The 26027-nt window shown below is 38.1% G+C and overlaps 1 protein-coding gene and 1 long non-coding RNA gene across 2 annotated transcripts in view; one reads left to right on the top strand and one right to left on the bottom strand.

Annotated features, from left to right (window-relative positions):
* Positions 1–3791, bottom strand: part of LOC126184713 (uncharacterized) — a 66392-nt gene extending 62601 nt beyond the window's left edge. The window contains exon 1 of the long non-coding RNA XR_007536865.1: positions 3739–3791. This is a non-coding gene — a long non-coding RNA (uncharacterized LOC126184713). The remainder of the gene's footprint in view (positions 1–3738) is intronic.
* Positions 3792–4639: 848 nt separating this feature from the next.
* LOC126184706 (myosin regulatory light chain sqh) lies at positions 4640–24525 on the top strand. The gene is made up of 4 exons (XM_049927227.1): positions 4640–4787; positions 13224–13420; positions 16422–16651; positions 23844–24525. Exons 2-4 carry the CDS (start codon positions 13231–13233, stop codon positions 23946–23948), a joined length of 525 nt encoding a protein of 174 aa, XP_049783184.1. The 5' UTR covers positions 4640–4787; positions 13224–13230; the 3' UTR covers positions 23949–24525.
* The last annotated feature ends 1502 nt before the right edge of the window (positions 24526–26027 follow it).

Raw genomic sequence — 26027 nt, 5'->3', positions numbered from 1 at the left:
TTTATTGACTGCCTGCTTCTCTTGCATATTTTGTTAGTGATTTACTGTTACATTAATCCCATGAAGTACAGGATATCACTACCAGAATTCTACACCTTTGTAGATCAAGTGTGAACTACTTATGCACAGATGTGATACCACATTTCCTGGCATTTCCATAGTTTTTCTCACTACTTTAGGGCCACATGTTCCTAATGTATCTGACATTGCACTGATGACTGACTGGTCAGTATCTTTTATTGTTAGCATCTGACCATCATGATCAGATAAAACAATGGCTACTGGTTTTACAACTAAGTCACTGCAGTGTATTGGATTTAAAAACAAATTGTCAATTGTTATTGAGCAATGTTTTTCAATCCTCATAAGGAATGTTAATGTTGCAAATAGTGCAAAGCTGTGCATCAACAATTGTAGGTGTCCTTGATCAGTATCGTCTGACAAAAGAGTCAACATAGAAGTCCCCATAAATTATAATCCTCCAGTTAATTCTCTATAACATTACGCATTTTAAAACTGTCTCTAGCTCCTTTATGACGCTTATGATACTTCCAACTGGTGGTCTGTAAATTATCAGTATTACAAGCTTGTGTGTTTTCTGATCCACTATTGTGGCACAGCAATCAAAGTGTTGTGCAACATAATATTCATTAACCTGAATGATCTAAATGACTTAAATCTACTTTTTTGGATATAAGCCACTCCCCCTTCCTTCTTACTGGTTCTCCAGTAGTGCAGTAGTGGCTTGTGTGAATCTAGATGAATCTATTCAAGTGTAGTGATTTTGGAGTAGTGTTCTGATATGCACAACAAATCTGTTGACAGGCCATCTATCTTACCAGTTTTCTGTATGGATATGAGATGTTCAACCTTTATTTATTTATAGTTTTTTTTAATGAGACTTATGATGATTTAATTGAAGATACTATATATGTATTCCTTTCCATCCATGGCTTGTCCAAGCTACAGTATTTAGTTTTGATGGTAACTGTTTCAACTGTGTTTATATTTATTCTACAGCTTTCTCTGTCGAATAAAGTTACCCTTAAAAATGTCAAGGGAACACACTGAAAATCACTCAAATGGAATAGATACTGCTTTGGTCAGACCGGTTGCTCCTGGCAATTAGTTGGGCAAGTGTTCAGATGTAAATCATGCCATGTATGACAGTGAGTGTGCAGTGTTACATCAGTCACACGTGAGTGCACATCCTTCTCTCCTAAGTGATTTTTCAAGCTCTGTGTTAACATGTTCCACATAATATTTCATCAAGGGCTTGTCACATGGTTCAGAGTGATATGGGTTTCACTCTAGTGTGAGAAGTGTTCTCACCAATGTGCCTCATTTCATCCTCAGTTGTTTAATTAAAGTTATGGTCCAAACTGTTGCTTGCATGGGCCTTTATTTTTACAAAATATTTTTCCAGAACCTTATCCAAAGAGCTTAATCATAGATGACATTCCTGAGCCCCGTACTTTGGTTAAAAATATCAGTTACCTGGTAAGTTTCTCCCAATGAGTTCTGTACAAGGTATGACATTTCCCTCCCATTATCACCAAACAGTAAAAAAGATGTCTTGGTCTTCTTAAGACTTTTCTACCTAGACATAATTTGCAACTTATGCCTTGTACCTACAGTGAGGCTCCATCAAAATTTCTTAGGTTGTCTAAATGTTTTTGTCCACAGTCTCACAAGTACTGAAGCCAGACTGGAGGTACCTGATTTACAGAGTCTCTTGGATCTGCCAATGATTTGGATATCCTGACTATCATCCTGTTTTCCGGTCTAGCCGTAACATTACTCCTGAAAACTGCTGCTAATAAAACTGGTAACTCCTCTTGTGTTACTACCAAATTGGCTTAAAGCTTCTAGATAGGCTGCTCTTTTTCCAGTATTCTGTAGTGGGTGTGACAATCACTACAAACATGATCATCATCATTCCTCATGTAGGTTGTGTTGTAAAATCCCAAATTGAAAACAACACTTACATTCCTCACACTGACTGCTATTCCTGATGATTTTCTAGCAGTTTGCACACTTATCCATTTCGATAGTCAGTTAAATTGTAGACTGGAGGAAAGAGTATAATTACCTTTCTCTGTAATTCACTGGTTTTGAAAAAAAGCTTTTGCTTTAGTGCAACAAAATTTGCACTAACAACCCTGGAGAAATAAGGTATTGTTTCAACATAGATTAATATACTGCTGAAGTTACGAGTAACATCTGTAACTTCCAACTGACTTTATCAGGATAGTAAGAATGACCTGCATAATCAGAAATATTTCAGGAGGAGTAGGAGGAAGAAGAAGAAGAAGAACAAGAAGAAGAAGGAGGAGGTGAGAAATTCAGAATTGAAAGGGGAGTCAGGTAAGGAGATTTCACCTGATAAAAACTGTTCTCAGTAGCACTACATCAGTTTTTTTACCTTTAAATTGGAAAGAGGAAGAATATCTCTGAACAACCTTTGTTTTGTACAGTTTGCATCTAGTGGGGGGGAAGAAAACTTTTGGTAGAACAAGTCTGAACGTAAGTGCATATCAACATCTGTCATTTGATGTCCACTGCAAGGTAAATGCTTCTTCTAGAGTTTCTCATGCACTGCGGTCTTCAGCAATGCATATCCATGCCGTTCATATATGTTTTCTGTCATCGAATCACCTTACATTAGGCTGTCATCTTATCTCTTGAAATCCAGTAAAGAACTACTTTGGTATACCCATCATCTGTTTACCTTGTTACAGAGGAACCCCCCCCCCCCCCCCTCCAAAAAAAAATGGAGTTTCATTTTCATTACAGCCATAAGCTTGTTGATTAGCAAGTAATGGATGATAGAAGTTGGGAATTATTCAGAGAGACAAGAGAAAAATGGAATAGAACACATGGTTATAGCTTTACTGTAAACTGAAATAAAGATGGGCTGCACAGGTAGATAGGTGAAGGAAGCTCATCACTCACATCCAAGGGATTGTAAACTGACCAAATCAGGCGAGATGATGGCTTTAATAAGACATATAAGAACAATATGTCTGCTTACAGCGGAAGACTGTAACATATACAGAAGTGTGGTGGAGGCCTTTCCAGCAGTAGCTATCAAATGCCTGCTCCAGCTGATGATAATTATAATACAAGTATCAGTAAAACTATGAATGCTGTTTCTCTTGTTATACTGTCAACACAGGACCTTTTGCTGCATGGTAGTATTAAGCTGTTCTTTTTTTCTCAAAATATATACTTTATTGCCAGTGACTAGAACTCAATACTTCTTACTCTTTGTTATATACTGTATATTCCATGGTGCTGGAGTTCTGAATTATGTTATTGTTTGACTTATTGAAAAACCTTCCTTTTCTTGAGCTTAATTTATCTTTTTAAATATCAATCTACCCCTACATTTGAATAGATATGCTGAAAATTTTGGTATAGTTGCCAATATTTCATTGCTTCTTTATATCTTGATGCTGAATTCTTTATCTTTTGACAGTACCATTAAAAATGATAAATTCATGCCTTGAAAAACATGGAATGCTCTAGTACACCCCACGTCAATTTTTCTTAGTTGGAAGAGCAGTATGGCAGATTACACACGGACACAATCAGTTCTGATTATATATTTCTTAATACCGAAACCCACCCCATTGCTCAACTATGCTAATGTTCGCATTGTATTGGTTTCTCGTTTTTAAATATTACCAACTCGTAATTAAATTATGCATGCAGTGGGCATAAGAAACCTGATACCAGTACTTCTTTTGAGACGCATCCGTTGCTCGTGCGTGGGTAAGGGAACACGGTTACTCAGCTAAATGGTTATTTTTGTCACTGGGATGGGCGGGGTCCCAGTATGACCGTCGCTAATCAGAACTGAAGTGTTCTGCTGAAACGCTTTGTTTTAAGTAGCTACCTAAGACATTACATAAAAAGGCGGAACCGTTATCGTTTTAGACTTCAGCGCTATTAAGAGGCAGTAATTACGTAGCTGACACACAGCATTTGTCGCTGCTGCACTTATGTCCAAACAAAGTTTCTCATTATAGATGAGGAATCCAACTGAATTTAATGTGCAGAAAGACCTGTTCACGTAATAATAGAATTTTGAGGTATTCATAATACTCGAAAAATACAGCAGCGCGTTTCACAAGAACGGCGCAATTTTCTTCACCATCCAATACTTTTTATAGAGAGTTTCTCCCGCGTCCCACTTACCCTTATTAGGGCAATCAGCTGTGCTTTATATGGCACTGAAATGAGTGTTGAACATACGAGTTAAAAATCAGCTCAAAAATTCCTGGAACAGAGTGAACTTCTGAAATGCTTTTTCGGTGGCAACAAATGTACTGGGAAATATCGAAAGTCATCTCAACAATATGTATATTTGATTCAATAATCAATAAAAACTCAAATTCTTGACATATCCAATCTCTACATTCCACTACAATTACGAAGCTGCTGCAGGTAAGCCAACCTATAAGTGAGCTACCGAATAGCTGAACAAGTTTATTATACCCACGAGACTTGTTTCTAAGCAAGTAATGCAGAGCGGAATTAATTATATGACTATTATAATGCACATTTTCACATGACTGCGAATTCTGCCTTAAAGGACACAAAAATAGTAATCCCACACTCTATTTATTGGTTGGTGGACCTGTGTACATGCTTCAGTTGTTTTCAAATATCTCGGTCGCTACGGGTGTGGTGGGGTGTTTACATCTGAGTCATCAAGGCGTTTATACGAACATTGTGGCAGTTGTGAGCTCGGAAATTTAACGGCAGGTACCTGAAACCAGGTAATTTCAGAAGTGCAACATTCTTTAAGCTTAGGATGCCGGGGTACAAAAAATTTTCTGCCATACTGTACATTAAAATGTTTTTGTTGTAAGAAACTGTCAGCTGCTGTGCTGTTATTATCTGCTAGCACGGCGGTGAACTAAAAGAAAATATTTTTCGACATTATAGTAATGCTAGTATCGCATAAATGTCCTCAAATGAAATCTCAGTAATCCCTCGCCCTTCTTTCATTTTCTGAAGTATTTAGTTGTCGCTTTGTGTGATGTTCGGTGTAGTAGTAATAGTCGCAGCTGTACTTCCTTGTGTTATGGAGAGTAACTGTAAGTCACAAAGACTGATTTTATATTATTAGCTGACAATATTACTATAGTACTTTCATTTATTATCAATAAAATTTGTCCTTACAGCGCCTTTACAAATATTTGCATTGTTTCACTCCAACTGCCAGAGTGCAGCTGTGTTTATCGCCTCAGCCTGTAAAAGTAAGAATTGAGCAGACATGTATTTGGCAAAGAATTAGTGTGCCGGAATATATAACTCCTCAGATGTTATTTGTAGAGCCTGAAACTATAACCACACCTGCACTCTGTCAGGTGCCGTGAAGCAAATGCAAACAATTGTAAAGATGATGTAAGAACAATTTAAGAAGCTGTATTTTTCTTCTTTGCAAAGTAACTAGAAATAAGTTATTAAAGTTAAAACGATTTCTAATACTATCATGTAGTCACTGTAAAGCCTAACAGGAATTCAGTCAGATTATCACTGTTTTAGAATATTTCTTGTATTTAACAAAGATATAGTGAAATCTTTTGTTTAAATGTGATTTTACATGCAGTACAGAAAATGTCAACTTTATGTTGCTGTGCCAAGGAATAAGATTAAGAGAGCAGTAGCAGTAACAGCCCCAGTTTGCGCATAGGAGGCCTTGCATAGATACTTTTGAATATGCTTGTTCTGATGAGGTTGGTATTTAAGCAAGGGCTTGCACCCCCAAGTTTAGAGAAAAATGTGAGTGTAAGAAAACAAAATAAATGCAGTCTTTGCACCTTTTCAAAAGCAAACAAATAGGAAATTCACAGTTCAAGGATATTAGCTAATGCCAGTTCACACGAAAATGTTGTCAACTCCAGATTAGCAATAAATTGATGCAGCTGTTTAATTTGCTTTGTGAGAAGATATGGGTCTACAAATCCATAACTCAACAGCAACACAATAATGTCACACACTGAAACATACAGTACTGGCCATTAAAATTGCTACACCAAGAAGAAATGCAGATGATAAACGGGTATTCATTGGACAAATACATTATACTAGAACTGGCTTATGATTACATTTTCACGCAATTTGGGTGCATAGATCCTGAGAAATCAGTGCCCAGAACAACCACCTCTGGCCGTAATAATGGCCTTGATACGCCTGGGCATTGAGTCAAACAGAGCTTGGATGGCGTGTACAGGTACAGCTGCCCATGCAGCTTCAACACGATACCACAGTTCATCAAGAGTAGTGACAGGCTTATTGCGATGAACCAGTTGCTCGGCCACCATTGACTAGATGTTTTCAATTGGTGAGAGATCTGGAGAATGTGCTGGCCAGGGCAGCAGTCTAACATTTTCTGTATCCAGAAAGGCCTGTACAGGACCTGAAACATGCGGTTGTGCTTTATCCTGCTGAAATGTAGGGTTTCACAGGGATCGAATGAAGGGTAGAGCCACAAGTCGTAACACATCTGAAATGTAATGTCCACTGTTCAAAGTGCCGTCAATGCGAACAAGAGGTGACCAAGACGTGTAACCAGTGGCACCCCATACCATCACGCCGGTTGATACGCCAATATGGCGATGATGAATACATGCTTTCAATGTGCGTTCACCGCGATGTCGCCAAACACGGATGGGACCATCATGATGCTGTAAACAGAACCTGGATTCATCTGAAAAAATGACGTTTTGCCATTCGTGCACCCAGGTTCGTCGTTGAGTACACCATCGCAGGAGCTCCTGCCTGTGATGCGGCGTCAGGGGTAACCGCAGCCATGGTCTCCGAGCTGATAGTCCATACTGCTGCAAACACTGTCGAACTGTTCCTGCAGATGGTTGTTGTCTCGCAAACGTCCCCATCTGTTGACTCAGGGACCGAGACGTGGCTACATGATCCGTTACAGCCATGCGGATAAGATGCCTGTCATCTCAACTGCTAGTGATAAGAGACCGTTGGAATCCAGCACGGTGTTCCGTATTACCCTCCTGAACCCGCCGATTTCGTATTCTGCTAACAGTCATTGGATCTTGACCAACGCAAACAGCAATGTTGCGATACGATAAACTGCAATCGCGATAGGCTACAATCCGACCTTTATCAATCGCGATAGGCTAAAATCCGACCTTTATCAAAGTCGGAAACGTGATGGTATGCATTTTTCCTCCTTACACGAGGCATCACAACAACGTTTCACCAGGCAACGCTGGTCAACTGCTGTTTGTGTATGAGAAATCGGTTGGAAACTTTCCTCATGTCAGCACGTTGTAGGTGTTGCCACTGGCGCCAACCTTGTGTGAATGCTCTGAAAAGCTAATCATTTGCATATCACTGCATCTTCTTCCTGTCGGTTAAATTTCCCGTCTGCAGCACGTCGTCTTCGCGGTGTAACAATTTTAATGGCCAGTAGTGTATTTTTTTTTTTTGTTACTGTCTCTTGATGTAAAAGGATGACATGAATGTGAAAGTATAAAACTTACTCTTAAAGTGACTCAGTTGATTGTTGATGAAGTAACAAAGAGATTAGCATTTAACATATTGACAAGATTGAGGAAAAGTTCAGTTTGGGGAAGGAAACCAGTAGTATGCTTTTCAAAGGAGCCATCGTGGCGTTTGGTGTAAGCAAAACTTTAATGTGGGTAGGAATTTGGACCATAATTCTCCCAAATGAATGTCTAGTGTCTTAACTGCCACATCATCTCAGTTGTTTATGGACATCTGTTGGGTTACATACTCTACCAAATAGATGATGATGATGATGATGATGACGATGATGATGATGTAGCAATTTTCAATGCTTTGGCTATCCTTTTATCAGCTGTAGAAATTTATTACAAAATTCAAAATAACTGTCTTGTACTGTGCCCCACATACCTCGGCAAAATGAAGTTAGCACAGAACGAATTTTCACTCTGCAGCAGAGTGTGGCAAAAGCTACGGCCTCAGGTTTGAGTCCCAGTTTGGCAGAAAGTTAAAATCTGCCAGGAAGTTTCAGGTTAACACAATTTTTTTTAAATACATAAAGGCTCTGAGTTGCTTAAGTCTGACAAATTAGGAGTGAGACCTGTCAGCAACTCCATAAAATGGCAAGTTACTCATGGCACTTTTGGTTCATGGTACAGCGTGGAAGTTGGTTGATTTGCTTATTTCTCTGTGTATCTTTAGGGCCTTCATCTAATGTCAAAGTTCCAAAAATCATTTGTGCATCAGTGTTCTTTACTTTGTTTTTATAATATTGTTAAGTTGCTTTTATAGGTTATCAATATTCCTTAATACACTGGCATGCAAAAGTTAGGCACTAAAGTAACTTCCACGTGACATCACTTCCAAGTAACATAGCTCAATGAAACTTGAATTATAGGTAGAAAAAACTGCTAAAGTAGTTATATAATTATAGTAATACTAATAGTATAGTAGGTAGCTGGGAGCAGTACAAATGATTGGAGAGTCAATTATGCTGAAGTCACTGTGATTTGTGAAAATCTGGTGCATATTACAGAAGCCATGATTGTTAATAGAATGTGTAACCATGTTCGACAACAGTGTACATGCTCTGCAATGTTCTCCCATACTGGGTACAAAGTTGGCAAGGAATTCTTCCTCCCATCAGTGCAGTTTACAACAGCTGAAAGGTCGTTACTTTACATGTGAGTGTACTGCAGTACGTCCCACCGCCAGCCACATCCCACACTTGCTGAATGGGATTAAAGTTGAGGAAACAGGTAGGCCAGTTCATTTGCCAATTATCTTCTCATTTTGAGAATTCCTCTGTATGCACTGTTTTATGTGGTTGCACATTGTCATCCATAAAAATTAAGTCCGGGTCAGATGCAACCCTGAGACAGACATTGGGAAGGATTACAGTGTCAAACTAGCAATGACTGGTGAATTTGTGCGTTCAAAGATTTTGAAGTCAGCACACCCATGCAACATTATGCCTTCCCACATGATAACACCTGGACCACCATAATGATCGTGTTTGACAATACTTCTGGGTGCATTACGTGTTTCCACCTCTTGCCTTATGCGTGTGTGTGCAGAACCACAACTCGAACTGAAATTGGGCACATCTGAGTGCAGCACGTGTGTCCGCTTAAATGGAGCACGTGGGTCCGCTCTTTATTGGGCCAGTCCCTATTCTCTTTACGTGAAATTGGGTGCTTTGCAGTCCTGTTAAATGTGGTTGCAATTGCACCTGCTGTTTGACGTGGGTCCCTTCTTGCATGTTGCGCAGTGTAGTGGTCATCTGCTGCTGTGGTTGACCACCTCCTCTCCTTCGGGCAACAGTGCCTATGGTTAAGAATGTACCCCTTGTACACGAAACAGTGCTGTAAGCAATAACAGACTCTTAGGCTACACTCATCACAAGTTTGTTCTTCTTCCAGTTTTGTAATGATTCTCCCCTGTGTGGAGTTATTCAAATGTTGTCTCCAGGTCACATTGTAATGAACGTCGCCACAATGCACAGTAACTGCTCTCTGATTGGCACACATTGTTGGGGGGGCCAGCCTCATTCATCGCAATAGTTACACTGATCTCATGCCATATGACATCCAACTTCCTGTGCTTGACTCTGAGACCTCTGGCAACGTGCTGCTCCTGAACTTTCATTCATTATGTTGTGTTACTGTATTTAACTTTGGCAGAGTATTGTGTACTATGCCAGAGAAGAAACTGGTAAAATTGCTAATGGAATTATTTCTAACTCATAGACAGCTATTCAGTGTTGGTTGGCCACTTTTTCTCAGTTACTGTCTCAATGAAAACTCCATTTCGTACTTGGCTTTTTGCGGCTATCTCTTATTGCTGTAATTCTCATGTGGGTGCTCAGGTTTTGAGTTTTGTGATAAGCCTGTCTCCTCTATCTTTTTGGGGTTACATCATTTAAAAAGCTTTTGTGTGATAACCTCGATTTTACTTTAAGCTTTGCTCATGAAGCTATTATTTTCAGGAATTTCTCTTAAGTTTCTTGATATTACGGCGGTATAAGTAGGCCTAATTATTAATTTCCGTTTACATTTTTTGTTCCAATACCTTTTTGTTTTCAATGTATAGCTTTACCTAATTGAGCCTTCTCATAACTTAAGAGTAATTTTATTCTTGTGCTGCAATGGATGTCTGCATTTTCTGACTCAATAGCAATTTGTACTGGTATGAAAACAGAAATTCTCATTAATCACTATAAGTTATGAGGTGATTATTTAACATTGAAAATAAATGTGTACTAAATTCTCCCCATTCTCATATGCTAATGGAAGCTGAAATATCAAAAGTGCTTTTTGTCTTTCACTCAGAAAAAATTATATGATGAAACTCCTATAGGTATTGTTGGTTGGTTGGTTTCATGCTGTAGGGATTATTTGCATTATAAATTGTAATGATGTGGTATGTTGAATGAGTCATGTTATGTTCACTTCGCAAATTAATTTGTAAATATGGCTGCATGCTGAACATAAATAAGATTGTTTTGTTTTCTTCTTCTTCTCATTATTATTATTATTATTATTATTATTATTATTACATATACAAATGCATGCCAGTAATTCCTACCCAGCACCTTTCACATATTAGGCTACATTAACAGACATTCTTGTACAGAATAGAAACTGTCAAGCAGAAACTTTTTCAGTTTGTTTTAAAGCTCTACTCTGCTCTACTGTCTGTCAGACATTGTATGTGACTGAATAAGTTTCAGCATTGTGCATCCATTTTTGTGCTAAAGATGACTTAATGATAGTCAAGAATTTCATTTTTCCTTCTGGTATTGTAATTACATATGTCATTGTTCCTTTTGAACTGCAATAGATTATTTACAAATTTACAACAAACTTTGTGAGGGAATAAATATGCTATGAAGCATCAGTCAGGTGCCCAAATCCTTAAACAGATGTCTGAAAGATGATGATGGGTGAGCACCACGTAATTCTTGCGGTATGTTTTTGAGCAATGAAGACTCCCTTAAAGATGAGTTACCATAGATCATTATTCCCTGTGACATTATTCAACGACAATATATATCACTGATTTCTCTCTCCCAAGATTTGCAATGATTCTAAGTGCAAATGTGGTGGCACTAAGTTGTTTTAAGAGTTCTAAGTCTGCTTTTTCCAGTTTCAATCCTCATCAGTATGTACATCTAAGAATTAATGAAACTTCTGCCCTATTTATTATTTTGTCACCATGTGTCACACTTACAGTTAATGTAGTAGAGCTAGATGTGCAGAAATGAATATGTTGTGTCTTTTTAAAATTGTTTCGCAACGTGTTCAGCAACAGGGTGATCCACTTGTTTCTTGGCCACAGTTTGTCGGTGACCATTCATGTGGCCAGACAGCTTGTTGGTTGTCATGCCTACATAGAATGCAGGACAGTGGGTGCAGCTTAGCTTGTAGACCACATGACTGGTTTCACAGGTAGCCCTGCCTTTGATGGGGTGGATGATGTTAGTGACCAGGCGAGAGCCATGGCTCATAACCCCTGTAATAGACCTAGATGCAAGTCCTGTCCCATACATCCTCCCACCACCACATATTTTAGTCTGGTGGCCAAGAAACAAGTGGACCACCCTGTTGCTGAACATGCTGCCAAACACAATACCTTTCATTTCAATGACTGCCTCACAGCCTGTGCCATATGGATTGTTCCCACCAACACCAGCTTTTCTGAATTGTGCAGGTGGGAACTTTCCCTGCAAATTCCCTCCTGGCCTCAGCCCTCGCTACTCACTGTTCTCACCCATCCAGCCTCTTCCCTGTTCCCATTCCAGCACTATACAGGCGTCATTCCACCAGCACACCCACTCTTTTTATTTCTCTCCTTTTCCGCTCCTCCCACCCCCCCCCCCCCCCCCCCCACTTCTCCCCTACCCTCCGTCTAACCTGCAGCACTTCACTGTCCACCACCCCCACCATACTATCCCTACCCGCCCCAACCTCTTCCTTACCCCGTCCCAGTCGCCAGTCTCATCATGCATTGGTGCTGCTGCTCGCAGTGTGGATTCAGTTCCCTGAGACTACAGTTGTGTGTGTGTGTGTGTGTGTGTGTGTGTGTGTGTGTGTGTGTGTGTGTAAGGGGGGGGGGGGAGGGAGCACATCTGTGTGTCTATTGTTGACAAAGGCCCAGAAACCTTTAATTGTGAGAGTCTTTTTGTTGTGCCTATCTGCGACTCAGCATCTCCGCTATATGGTGAGTAGCAACTTTCCTTCCCAGAAAATTTTAAAAATTGTTCCATTGTGCTGGAGAGCATTGAAAAAGGTGAGGCAATGGACATAAGTTTTGAGTGCTGTAACCATGATTGACAAGGCCTGGACAGATGTCAACCCTACCACTCTTTATAACTGCTTCAAAAAGTGTGGGTTTGTAATCCAAAGAGAAAACGCAGAACAGCCAATAGAGGTGCCATAATTAGCAAATTCAATGCTGCCAGACTCGTGGTGGTAACTTCTACCCAGCTGTGGTGAGTTAAGCTTTGAATATTTCATTCATGTTGATGACGACGACATTGGTGTCTGTGGTTGGCTTGTCTGGATAAGAAAAAAGAAAGATGATAAAGCACAACTGCCAACTCCACATGCTAGAGTTTACTTTCAATCAAACTCTCATTTGTACCTCCACCCCCCCCCCCCCCCCCCCCCCCCACTCCCCTCGATTATTTTAACTCCTATTATTTTTAACTCTAGGTAATTTGAACTTGTTCCCCAGTCTGTTGAGTTTCAAATTGAGAATTGACTGTAGTTTGTATTGGCATCATAGCTGGAGCATTGGACATTCTCTTATTGACAAGATACAAGAGCAGCATAAAAACCAAAGACTCTTCTGTTAAGGTTTATTGTTAGTCTTTACACCACATTGGGCCTATGTGTGTTAAAGAAAATAAATAATTTACTCTCTTACATGGCTAGACAGATTATGTTCTTCCTGTCTCCACAGCTAGACCTGAAAGTGGTATAAAGGTTTCCTAGATATCATGGTGAAACTTTTCAGTTTTGAAAATCTAAAATCTCATTTACTGATGATGATTTGCCTGTCTTCAAGTATTGCATTTTAAGGAAATTGCTGTTTTGAGTTGTCTTACGACGCATCATAAATAGTTTTGGAATGTTAACCTTATTTGTTACGTGAAAGCAGATAGTGCACACACAATTCTAATGCTTAAAACTTGTCTATCCTTTCAGATTAAACATGTCTTCACGCAAGACTGCAGGACGTCGTGCCACGACCAAGAAACGTGCGCAGAGGGCGACTTCTAATGTATTTGCAATGTTTGATCAAGCACAAATACAAGAATTCAAGGAAGCATTCAACATGATTGATCAGAATCGTGATGGCTTTGTTGATAAAGATGATCTTCATGAGATGCTGGCATCTTTAGGCAAGTAATTTTGCTGTCAAGTGACATGGACTTAGTGCTATTAGAGAAAGCAGTTCTTGTACATAACAAGAAATGATACCTATATTAAATAATGTAATATTTGCACTAAAATAGTCATATTTATTCATGGCCTGAAAGTTAGTTATGTTAATAACACTTTGGCTTTGACATTCACTTTTTGGAAATCAGTTTTGTTATGTTTAGAAGGTAGTATTGAGCATAGTCTTACTTGTTTACTAGTAAATATCTATACAGTTTTTCCATTCATTTAGTCCAACGCTCAGTTGATTCAATCACATGATGTAACTCGTCGCTTTGGGAAGGGACATATCTAAAAGTTAATGGTAGACTGCACCAACAGTTGTGCATAGTATGCAGCCTCCAAAGATTTTTGTAATGAAAGTAAATAAATACTTCTGCAGTACAATTTGATATTCTTCTTTAATAAATATTCTCTTGTTGAAAACAGTGTAAGACGTGGAGGAGGAAATTAGTTTGCTTATATCCCTTTCCAGCCATTGACCAGTTTTGAATATGTTGCATTATTTCTCACTTTGTTAGGTCTTTTTTGTGACTTCGGCTCATCAGTCTCTGATCCTAATTTACTTCACTTCTTGTAGAACTAGCCAAAGTACTTTATGGCTATGCCTAGTTTCATTCTCTTGTATCCGTGAAAACATAATCAGAATGTTCTAATGCTACTTTATATGCCAGGGTTTTAATTGTTTTCTTTCTTGTTTAAAGTGTTAAATAATGAGTTAGGCCCTTGTTTTTTTTCCACTGTGGCTCAATTTACAGAGTGTTAAAGATTGATACAATTTTGCGAGACCACATGAATGGTGACAGAAACAATATGTAAATTTTGACTTAGTCATACGACTGCAAAGTTTTTATTTTTTAAAAGAACCATATGATTTTACAAGTGGGTTTCTTTTATGCATAGACACACAGCCTTGATTGTAAGTTTTACAATTACAATTAGGATCAGTTTCTTTTTACCTTTCTCTAATGTTCAATGTGCCATTTTCTTGATGCACGAAAGGATGTCAGATGATGGCTTTTGTGAACATGTCTGGAGTTACCGTGTTCTGTGCTGTTACTATGCTGTGTTGTAATTCATTCAGAGTTATTGGAAAGGGAGGCACATAGTCCTTCATAAACCCTCACCCCCTACTCCCACAAAAAATTACATATTCCGAGATCAGGTGATCTTGGAGGCTAGTGGTGCAATATGAAATCTGTACACTCCATACAACCAATTCAGAGCTGTGCTCTCAACAAAAATCACCCCACACTGATGTAACTGAATTACATCTGTTGAAACAGAGAACAGAAAACACTCCCCCCCTCCTTAATACACATTTGGTAATGGATGAGCTAGCTGCACCAGGATTTTTTAACCCATGCTGACAGCTTACAACTGGTGCCGAAGTAAACTTTCAGTTTTGACTCAGGAGTGAAAATCCACCCCAACTTTATATCTTAATTCATATTGAATATAGGCAGTTGAGTGAATCCTTTCGAAACAGCTTGATTTTATGCAGAGATATATTTTTGGTTTGAGAAGAGTGCTGTAATATCTTTATTTTGTGTGTTGAGAGGTACATTCTGTGTTTAATTATTTTTGGGTTTTTAAAAACTGATGTCAGTTATTTTTACTGGTTCTGTTTTCATTCTCCCGAGTTACCACACAACATTATTTAAATTGTTGTACTTGTGGTGGTGGTGGTGGTGGTTGTTGTTGTTGTTGTTGTTGTTGTTGTTGTTGTCTGTCTGTTCTTTATGTAATGTATATGCAGTTTCTTTTAAGTGTTCTCCCTCTTCTTACAGTAGTGCTGTATTGTTTTTAAACATGTGGCAATATTTGTTATTTTTCTTTTGTGACTTTTTTCAGGCTGATTACTTAATGTTAAGGATGACTTTTTCATTTCTACTAATCTAGTACAATGTTTTTGAGGAATTATTGAGAGTGAAGTAGTCAGTATCCAAGCATTTTGGACCTTGGGCTTCATTTTGTATTTTGTGTCAATGTTTCTTGTGATTCAAAGGCATCATGCAGCCAGAATAATGTATAAAATTGTTATGAAAGGGGTAGATTGTTACTCATCATAAATATGACACATTGAGTCGCAGATAGGCACAACAAAAAGTCTGTTATACATTTAGCTTTCAGCCTGAGCAGCCTTCATAAAAAGAAAACACAGAAGGCAATAGCAGCTCTGGCTGAACTGAAAGTTAACTGTGCAGCAATCTTTTCATTATTTTTTTTATATAAAATGCATTTTAACCATCAGCTATTTATTTGTCCCGTTAGTCATCTGCCGGTTTCTGTTATTAGCCATCACCCAGGATGTAGGGTAAAGCATCCCATATTTCTTTGAAGCTGAACAATATTGAAATTGTACAGTTTGTCTTACAATACTGACACTCATATCTTACTGTCTAACAGACAGACATCACAGGAGAAACTAGACAAACAATTACTCATAACTGTTAGTCTTGTTTCTCCTGTGATGTCTGTCTGTTTCTCATAAGATATGAGTGTCAGTATTGTAAGACACATTGTACAATTTCACTAGATAATTTCAATGTTGTTCATCTTCAAAAGAATATAGGATGCTTTTAACTAATCTCTTGTACCCTACATCCTAAAGGATGGTTAATAACGGAAACTAGTAGATGACTAATGGGACAAATAAACAGCTGATGATTAAAATGCATTTTATAAAATACTTAATGGGTGTTGAACCTCACATTTCAGATCTTTTCATTGTGCCTGTATGCAACTCTACATGCCATCTTTATGGTGAGTAGCAATCTGTTCTTCTCATGATATTGTTGATATTCCTACCTGGTCTTTCCATTGTTTATATGATGGTGTGATATAAATGTGGTAAATTGTTTCATTCTTGAATTTCAGTACACACAAAAATCATATCTAATAATGGCTTCACAATCACCAACATTAGAACTGATTATTACATAGTATCTTTTTTTGCAGGGAAAGATGTATCTGATGAGTATCTTGAGGCAATGATGAATGAAGCTCCGGGCCCAATAAATTTCACAATGTTTCTGACACTGTTTGGGGAACGTCTACAGGGCACTGATCCAGAAGAAGTAATTAAAAATGCATTTGGGTGTTTTGATGAAGAGAACAAAGGAGTCATTAATGAGGAACGACTTAGAGAACTCCTGACATCAATGGGTGACAGATTCACTGATGAAGAGGTAAGGAACAGTTTTCTCTAGTGGAAAATATTTTCATAGGAACTTTCGAAAGTAATATATTACAATTTTTTTTTGTAATTGTTGCATCAGATTTGTAATATTATTCTGTTAGTCTTGTTGGTCTGTTTTGGTATGTGTATGCATATACACTGAGGTGAAAAGTCATGGGATAACAATATGGACATTTACATATGGCAGTAGTATTGTGCACACAAGGTCTAAAAGGGCAGTGCATTGGAAGAGCTGTTATTTGTACTTAGGTGATTCATGTGAAAAGGTTTCTGATGTGATTGTAGCCACACGACAGGAGTTAAGGCCTTGAACACGGAAGGATAGTCGGAGCTAGACGCGTGGGATATTCCATTTTGGAAGTCACGAGGAAATTAGATATTCAGAGATCCACAGTGTCAAGAGTGTGCTGAGAATACCAGATTTCAGGCATTACCTCTCACCATGGACAATAGTAACAACCGAGAGCAGCGACATTTGCATAGAGTTGTTGTTCCCAAGGCAAGCAGCACTAAGTAAAATAACTGTAGAAATCGGTGTGGGACAAAGGACAAACACATCTGTTACAACGTAGTGGTGAAATTCGGCATTAATGGGCTATAACAGTAGATCACCGATGTGAATGTCTTTTGCTAACAGCAGGACATCAGTTGCACCACTTCTCCTGGGCTCGTGACCAGATTGATAGGACCCTAGATGATGGGACAGCTGTGGTCTGGATGGCTGTAAAAACAGCATGGCTCAATATTTCTGCAGGGAACTTCCAATATTTGGGGAGTCCATGCCACATAGAGTTGATGCATTACGCCGGACAAAGGAGTTCAGGCACAATATGGGGGGTATTCCATGACTTGTCACCTCAGTGTATTTTTATGTTCCTTATTGAGGTAAATGATTTGCTTTTTGAGAGGAAAATTATGCTGGAATTCATATACAGCAGAAAACTTCTGCCGTGAAATGGACAAGACACACACATTAGCATAACAAGTTAGTTATAAATCCCTTCTCATCTGTGATATAATTTTTCAAGAATATTCCAGGCATGTGAGAAAAGTAATGAGACCGACAAGACTGTGAGCAATATGGCAATGTTGTTTCTTCTGTTTGTGGAGACTGGTGTGTTCATCTGTTACAGATTCTCAGTCAGAGTTTCAACTCAGAACAGCCCTCATGTGATTTTTGAGTGTGCCATCACTTAAGTTGGGTTGTTGTTGTTGTGTGTTATGAAAATGGGACACAGGGATTTAGAACAATGTTATACCATCAAGTTTTGGGTTAAACTCTTGTAGTCTGTGATTGTGACCTTTGAAAATTTGAAACAGGTCAATGGGGAACATTCCTTATGAAGAGCACAAGTTTTTCGCTGGCACAAATCGAGGCTGAGAACATGTTGGAGATGAACCTCGTTAGGGAGACTACAACTTTAATAACTGATGAAATTGTCAGATGTATGCAAGCTCTTGTGAGATAAAACATTTAACAATACTAACTGTGTGCTGTACAAAGATGTCCTTGAAACACGAAAAGGTTGCAGACAAGTGGATGCTGCAACATGACAACGCCCGATGTCACACGCCTACTTCCATCATGGAATTTTTGACCTCAAAAGGCATTCTTATTGTTCCAAAAGCCTCCTGTTTACCTGATCTGAGTCCATGTGCCTTTTTTTCTTTGCTCTAAATTGAAAAAGTCTTAATAGGATGTCATTTTGGAACTCTGAAGATCATTCAAAATAATGTGTCCGACATGTTAAAGGCCCTACTAGTTTAGAAGCTTTTCAGTGCTGCTGCCGAGACTGGGAACAACTGATCTGCTGGTGCGTAGCTACCAAAGGGGACTACTTTGAGGGGGACATTATTGCTTGAAAAAAATAAAAACTTTGATATACAAAAAATAAGTCTTACTTTTCCCCCGCACCTCATAAAATCTCTCTCAGGGTTTAAATTCACTTTTTTGTTTTGCCATAAGCAGTTAGCAGGTGTCATTAAAAGCGCATTTCAATGTGACTCGTGACTTACCAGTATCATACTGGTTTAATATTAGTTTGCGAAAAGCCTCCTGTTGTGTTAGATGCATTAAGTTGCAGTTTCCTTCAACATCAATGCATAGAACATATTCTTCATCCTTTCAAGTGATAATCAAAATTAGTATTGCTGCTAGTTTGGTCAGAATTCATTAATTACACTTGTCATATTCCGTAGATCCGACAGAGAGTGGCCTCCGTGATATGGACAGAAATTAAAGATGTACATTTTTACATAATTTAAATGCAGATTAAAGACAATGCTAGGTGCTTTTCAGCTTGTAAATATTTGTAAAAGGGCATCTTCTAAACATCATGACCAGCATTTTAAGTCCTTTAACAAATAGTGCTAATTATAATTATAAACTAAGTTAAATTAGAGTTTCTGTGAATATACTCCTCGATGGAGTAGCAGGAGTTGTCCAACAAATTTCTTCAGTTCAGTCATACACTCTACCGCATTATTTTCGTGGCATTTAATGGGCCCGATGAGCTCAAAAGTCCAGATACAGTGCGAGTTGTGCTTTTTCTGTGCACGGGCCCTCGCGAGCGTGGGCATGGGTGTGGGCGTGCTTTCTATTTTGGAAGAAGGAAATAGTCTGAAAGCTCAATATTTCATCAGTCTTCTCCATTGTGCCTGTCTGCAACTGAATACCATCCGTAATTGGGGAGTAGCAATCTATCCATTCCACATTGTTGCTATAACAGTAGTTGTTTTTATTGCAAATATATGTGGTATTTTGGGTAATATCTTGCACATGTTTTTTGTGTACTGCACCTGAACTTAATTTGTATGGTAACAAGTGTGAGCTTGTTATATTGAGTGCCTGTTTACAGCATTTGTGTGTTTGTAATGAGAGCACACCAGAGATGTACTTTCATTCTTTGCACAGTGTGTTCTGTAACATCATAAAAATATCTTTGCTCTGTTTTGTCATCGTTGTCACTGTCACTTTTAGTTCTAATAAAAAGTGTGTTTTGTTGTTTGGCTCAGCTTTTGTCTGCTCTGTGAATTTCAGCAAAATATAATGATAGAGAACAGCTTATGGGCCCAAGAAATTGTATGCATATTTGTTTTGCAAATTCACTGTGTTTGATCAGAGTTTTATTCTAGTGAATCATGATGCTTAAGTTTTGACACTTTGGTTCTGGAACCATCGTATTTCACTGGTCTTTTGGGGAAAACTGTATGTTTGAAATACGTTCAGATTCACCCAAAGATGGATAAATTGAAGACTTATAGTATCCAGAAATTTGACTTTAAGAATTTCCAACTGTGAAAATATCAGTTGCAAATTATTTTTCATGCTGAAAAAGTTCGTGGTATCATGGAGGGGAAACAGAGGCCAAATGAAGCTGGCAAGAGTCAAATAACGTGGGATGACTTAGATGCGAAGGCCATGCTTATTCCATCTACTAAAATGGAATTTGACCAATTGTACTATGTTAAGACATGCACAAATGTGCCTGAAATGTATTTCATAATAAAGATTATTTATGAACAGCAATCTGCAGTTAATAAAATTGCCTTGAAGTGTAAATTTTGTGATTACAGAATGTTATCAACTGACACAATCGCACAACACATAAGTTAAGTCGAGTCTTTGGTACGAATATTAGCTGATACTGGGGAACCTGTTACAGAAGTTGACAAAATGGCTAAAATTTTGGGAAGTCTGCCCTCGAAATTTGGAACTTTCTCGACTGCTTGGGAATAGTTTTGAAGATGAGCAAACATTTGATATTGGACTTCCAAGATTATTGAAAGAGGAACAAATTTTTTTAGAATGAGATGAAATGTCAAAAGCATTACATCAAATAATGTGGGCAAAACAAGGAAGTTAAATTCAAAGAACAACAATTTGTCTAATAGGTCAGTAGTAAAAAATGTTACCTCTGAACACCGGGCTTTGTGCAGAGCAAGTGAATGTTTTCACTCCAGGTTGTGAAAATACTTGGTTAACTGATAGTGCTGCTTCAAAACATGTGATGTCACCCAGAGATTGATTCAACATACTTTTGAGCAAATTCAGTCTGATGATGCCTGTGTTCAAATTGGAGAGAACTCAATTGTTAAAGTAGAAGGCACCAGATCCATTGAAGTATTGTTTCTTTAGTTGATGGAAAATGGCAGCCTCACACTTTGGAAAACGAATTATACGTTCATTAGCTAAAAAGAAATTTATTTCCAGTGGGAGCTGTTACAAAAAGAGTGACAGTGGTTTTTGATAACAAGAGAATAAAAGTATACTGTTTAGGTCTAATTGCAGCAGGAGTTAAGGTGGATAATCATTGTTATCAAATGGTGTTTAAATGTCCAGATACACTACATGCAAATTCTACTTTCTTGAATTCTATTTGGATCACTCCAAAAGAAATGCACAGTATTTTTGTAAAAATACAGTTTTCATTCTGCATGTGTGAAAGTTTTACAGTGTGTAGATACATCCTTTCTGTTTGTTTTCAAACTTAGTTCAACCTGTTCCCGTGAGTGGTGCTGTCACAGCATGTGTTCAAGATGGCTGCTACACTTGACGCTCATCAGAAGCAATGTGCTGCCATGGAATTCCTGTGATGTGAAAATGAGACAGTGGGAAACATCCACAAGAGGTTGAAAAAGGTGTGTGGAGATACTGCTGTTGATCGCAGTACAGTTAGTCAGTGGGCAAGCAGGTTACGTGATGAAAGCGGGCACGGCAATATTGAGGATTGTCCTCGCAGTGGCAGGCCTTGTACTGCACACACTCCAGACAATGTGCAGAGAGTTAATGAATTGGTGACTGCTGACAGACGCATCACAGTGAATGAATTGTCATGCTACGTTGGGATATGGGAAGGAAGTGTTTGCAGAATACTGAAAGTGTTGGCATTAAAAAAGATTTGTGCCAGGTGGGTTCCCAGGATGTTGACAGTGGGTCACAAAGAAACAAGAAAAACAGTATGCAGAGAACTTTTGAAACAGTATGAGAATGGTGGAGATGAATTTCTTGGAAGAATTGTGACAGGTGATGAAACATGGCTCCATCATTTTGTACCAGAGACGAAGAGGCAATCAATGGTGTGGGATCATGCAAATTCACCAAAAAAAAAAAAAAATTCAAAACCACACCTTCTGTTGGAAAAGTTATGGCTACGGTGTTTTTCGATTCTGTGGAACCACCATAAACTCTGATGCATATGTGACGACACTGAAGAAACTTCAAGCTCGACTGAGCCGTGTTCGACCACATCGGCAAAAGCAGGATGTTTTGCTGTTTGCATGACAGTGCACGGCCACATGTCAGTCAAAAAACCATGGAAGCGATCACAAAACTCGGATGAACAACACTGAAACTGCTGCCTTACAGTCCTGACCTGGCTCCATGTGACTATCATCTCTCTGGGAAATTGAAAGACTCTCTTCGTGGAACAAGGTTTGAAGATGATGACTCCCTTGTGCACGCTGCCAAACAGTGGTTCCAACAGGTTGGTCCAGTCGTCAGGCGCTGGTTCCAAAATAGCAGTTGAGAGGGATGGAAATTATGCGCAGAAATGAAAATATTGTTCCTAAAGGATGTATCTACACACTGTAAAACTTTCAAACATGTAGAATAAAAGATGGATTTAAAAAAAAAATAGTGTGCATTGCTTTTGGAGTGACCCTTGTACAATGATCAAGTGAGCACTCAAAATTTAGAGCGCACAATTGTCAATCACTCTCGAGAAGGATTTTCCGCTTTTATATGCGAAGTTCAGCTGAGAAACAATTTCTTCCTCAATAAAGAGAACATCTTGTAAGATGCTGTGCATTGTCATGAACTGAAGATAGAAACAAGGAATCACTTTTGAACACTGGAAGACGTATAGTAACCAATAACAATGTGCTGTGGCTGCATGCACTTTTTTATTTATGCAGTATTGTTTATTACATCCAAAATAGTATTTCATTCTCTCTCTCTCTCTCTCTCTCTCTCTCTCTCTCTCTCTCTTTGTGTCCCCTATATGTGGTGGTTTAGGTCATTTTATTTGCAGATAATTTAAAAAATCGGTATTCTGCCTGTAAGAGTAGGTGCACTGAGAGTCAAGGATATGAACTGATTGAAAAATGCAAAATCGATAATCTCAGTTACGGGATATTGTTTCTTCACCGAAGATATCCTGAATTTTACCGGGGGGGGGGGGGGGGGGACCAGGATGCAGATGATGATGATCAAGAGGAATCTGAAAAGGATGATGATAGCAAATAAGTCAAATGGAAAAATTGACGCTGAAAGATTGATATAGTCTGCGAGCACCTGCCTGTTTTGGAGCCCGAGATACAACCTGTTCTGCCATTTATCGCTGAACGTCACATTTTTGAAGAAGCAATGACATCAAGATACATCAAAGTGGAAGAGAAGATGGCATCTTTGAAGAAAAACAAAGTTTGGGCTCTAGTACTACTATCACACAATCGCAAAGCAGTTAAATGAAAGTGGTCTGTCGTGTGAAGCACACTTCTGAGGGAAGAATTGATTGCTTCAAAGATAGACTATGTGTCTGCAATTAAAGTGCTATTCACTTGATTAAAACTGCAGATCATCACAGATGTAAAAAATTATTAAATATTGCTCCATATGTGAACATGTCGAGAGCAGTGAGACTGAAGTTTATTTTGCTTTTTATGATAGTTGGCAGATTTGTTTATGAAACCCTTAAGTAGAGACAAATACATATAGGATAGAAAATATCGGTTAGTGGTCCTTAAAAAATCAATAAAACGAGTGGGACTGTTAACAGGAGTGAGCTAGGTATATTGAATGTCTTGTTTTCAGTATTCACAATATGAACACATTAGAGATGTACTTTCATTCTGTGCATGACAATGTTCTGTAATGTTATATATACTTAAATCTTTGCTGTGTTTTGTTGTCTTGATTACTGGGTCACTTGAGGTTCTGAAAAAGAGCTTTTTGTAGTTTGGCTCAGAGTTTGTTCTGTTCTGTGATTTCCAGCAAAATATAAGTACGGACAACATTTTAATATGCTCAGACCAAAAGTATTTTTGGCATTTTTATGTTTAGATTGCAGTAGGAGAGTGACTCATTCCTTGTTTCATAGATTACTGAAACTGATTTGGACAGGAACAGTTTCCAGAATTTCTTCTTATACTTAAAAATTACGCACTTTTCTTTTTTACAGGTTGATGAAATGTATCGTGAAGCTCCAATAAAAAATGGGATGTTTGATTATATTGAGTTCACTAGAATCTTGAAACATGGTGCCAAGGATAAAGATGAGAAGTAGAATCACATCTTAGCTGTCAAATACTGATGTGCCTTACTTCTTGACAGTGTTGAAGAACAATCATGTCTTACAAAATGTGTAAAAATAAACCCTAACTTATTTGGATTTAAATTTTTTAGCTTTTTATTAGTAGGTTTCAAAAAATCTGATGCAAATGTGTTGTAAAGATCCTTGCATATGGGACCACAGGTGACTGGCATTTTCTTCTTACTTGCATTTTGGCTTTTGTTATGAAGTGATAAAGGCATTACAACATAATTGTAAACTGTTTGTGTTTTACAATGTGTAATTCATTCCAACATATACTTATATTAATAAGTTACTTGTACAGAAAATATTTTATTAATTTTTGGCTCTTTCACCCTATTAAAGTCTGTAAGAAACTTTAATTCTGTACTTTGATAATACAGAAATATGATTGTACCCTGGTAGTCTCACATTCAGTATTTCTGATAAATGTGATAATTTTTAATACGTTTGTTATATAAAATTGTGACATCATCTACATTTTGTTTGTTTCCATATTTTAATCAGAGCTGAATTCAGTGACAGTTCCTTAATAAAATATACAAAATCAGTTGTGTATTTGAGTTGTTACACCCAAATTCACTCATATTTTTAATTTTTTGATACTTTTGTTTGTACCACTGTTACAATCATTTCTATAAAACTGTGTTTAGTCCCTTTATTCTACTAGGATCGATCCTGTCCTGCTTGCTTCACGTCTCATTAAATTAGCTTACTCAGATATTCCTTTTCATACCATTGCTTATATAACTGGCTTTTGAAGAATTCATGTATTAGGATTAAACAATATACCCTATTTACTCGAATCCAAGCCGCACTCGAATCTAAGCCACACCTGAAAAATGAGACTCGAAATTCAAGGGGAGAGAAAAGTTTTAGGCCGCACCTCCAAATCAAAACAAAGTTGGTCCATTATAATATGAGACACAATTTAGGTCGAATGATTGACGATACAGCTACAGTAGTTTGGTTCGAGTCGTAAGCTTCACAGTTAAGCTTTACCAGGTAGCCATTGCTATGTGTCAGGCGCTCCGTACCTATTTATATGGGCACCCTTCCTTTTTCACGTGCTTCGTCTGGTTGGAATCGATTGCTTATTTTTTCTTTGATCTGATACGTGCCGTTCTCTTTGTTATAGGTATTTACGTCACTCTAAGCTGAAAATGTGTTACTGTACTGTCATGCATTGTTTGTCGCATTCTGATAATGAGTGTTTACGCCCCATCGCCGCTCGCGGCATGGCTTGCTTTCGTGCACGCTACTGCCGCTTACAATTAAAAAAAAAAGATAGAGGGAATCGTCTCATTAGCAAAACAATGGCAAGAGGCTGCTATTTGTTGTTACTTACACTGCTGCTTTCTTTGATAATGATCAACAAGAACCAAATAATAGACTGTGTATGATAGATGATGTTCTCAACGAGAGTTTAGCGAAAATTTTTCTCCGTTTGAAAATCTTTGTAGACGACTCTTTAGTACATTACATTTCTGCCTAGAAATTAGAGTCATCTTAGATTTAAAAAAATAGTCAATTGCCATGCTTCATTTCTGACTGTATCACTATTAGGCATAAGAATAATACGAATATAAACATGACATGATTTGTATATTCTACCTCGTTTGCTGTTGTCTCACTCTAGTTTCGTAGTTTATTAGGCAGACAGGATTTAAACGAAAGAATACGTGGCAAAATGTTTATATTCATATTATTCTTATGGTGAAGAGAATACTGCATGTGATGCATAAAAGTTCCTATTAGCAGCCATCTCTTCTCACAGGTAGGAAGAAATTCAGAACGTAGAGTTGGCCATATTGACAAACATCCGAAACAGTCTTGCCAGTCGGATTTTCGTAGTACAATGAAATGCTGCTACATTCGAAGATGAGCAATACGGAATTTGTATTTACTTTGTTGGCTAATGTATGAAAATGAAAATGCAGTGGTCGAAACTCGGGGCGGAGAAAAAAAAGCTCGTCTTCCACCTTTTTTTTTTTTAAATTTATTTATTGACTCAGAGGTTTTGGCGCCAGTATTTATCTTTGTGCCTGCAAA

Source organism: Schistocerca cancellata, chromosome 1 (assembly GCF_023864275.1).
Source record: "Schistocerca cancellata isolate TAMUIC-IGC-003103 chromosome 1, iqSchCanc2.1, whole genome shotgun sequence".
NCBI classification, from domain to species: Eukaryota; Metazoa; Arthropoda; class Insecta; order Orthoptera; family Acrididae; genus Schistocerca; species Schistocerca cancellata.
The sequence above is the reverse complement of the archived record's forward strand: the minus strand, read 5'-3'. Positions and strand labels throughout refer to the sequence as shown.

Coding starts and splice junctions, on each gene's coding strand:
- LOC126184706 (XM_049927227.1), top strand. CDS start 13,231: ATGTCTTCACGCAAGACTGCAGGACGTCGTGCCACGACCAAGAAACGT. Junction 13,421..16,421: donor TGAGATGCTGGCATCTTTAG/GCAAGTAATTTT, acceptor CTTTTTTTGCAG/GGAAAGATGTATCTGATGAG. Junction 16,652..23,843: donor ACAGATTCACTGATGAAGAG/GTAAGGAACAGT, acceptor TCTTTTTTACAG/GTTGATGAAATGTATCGTGA.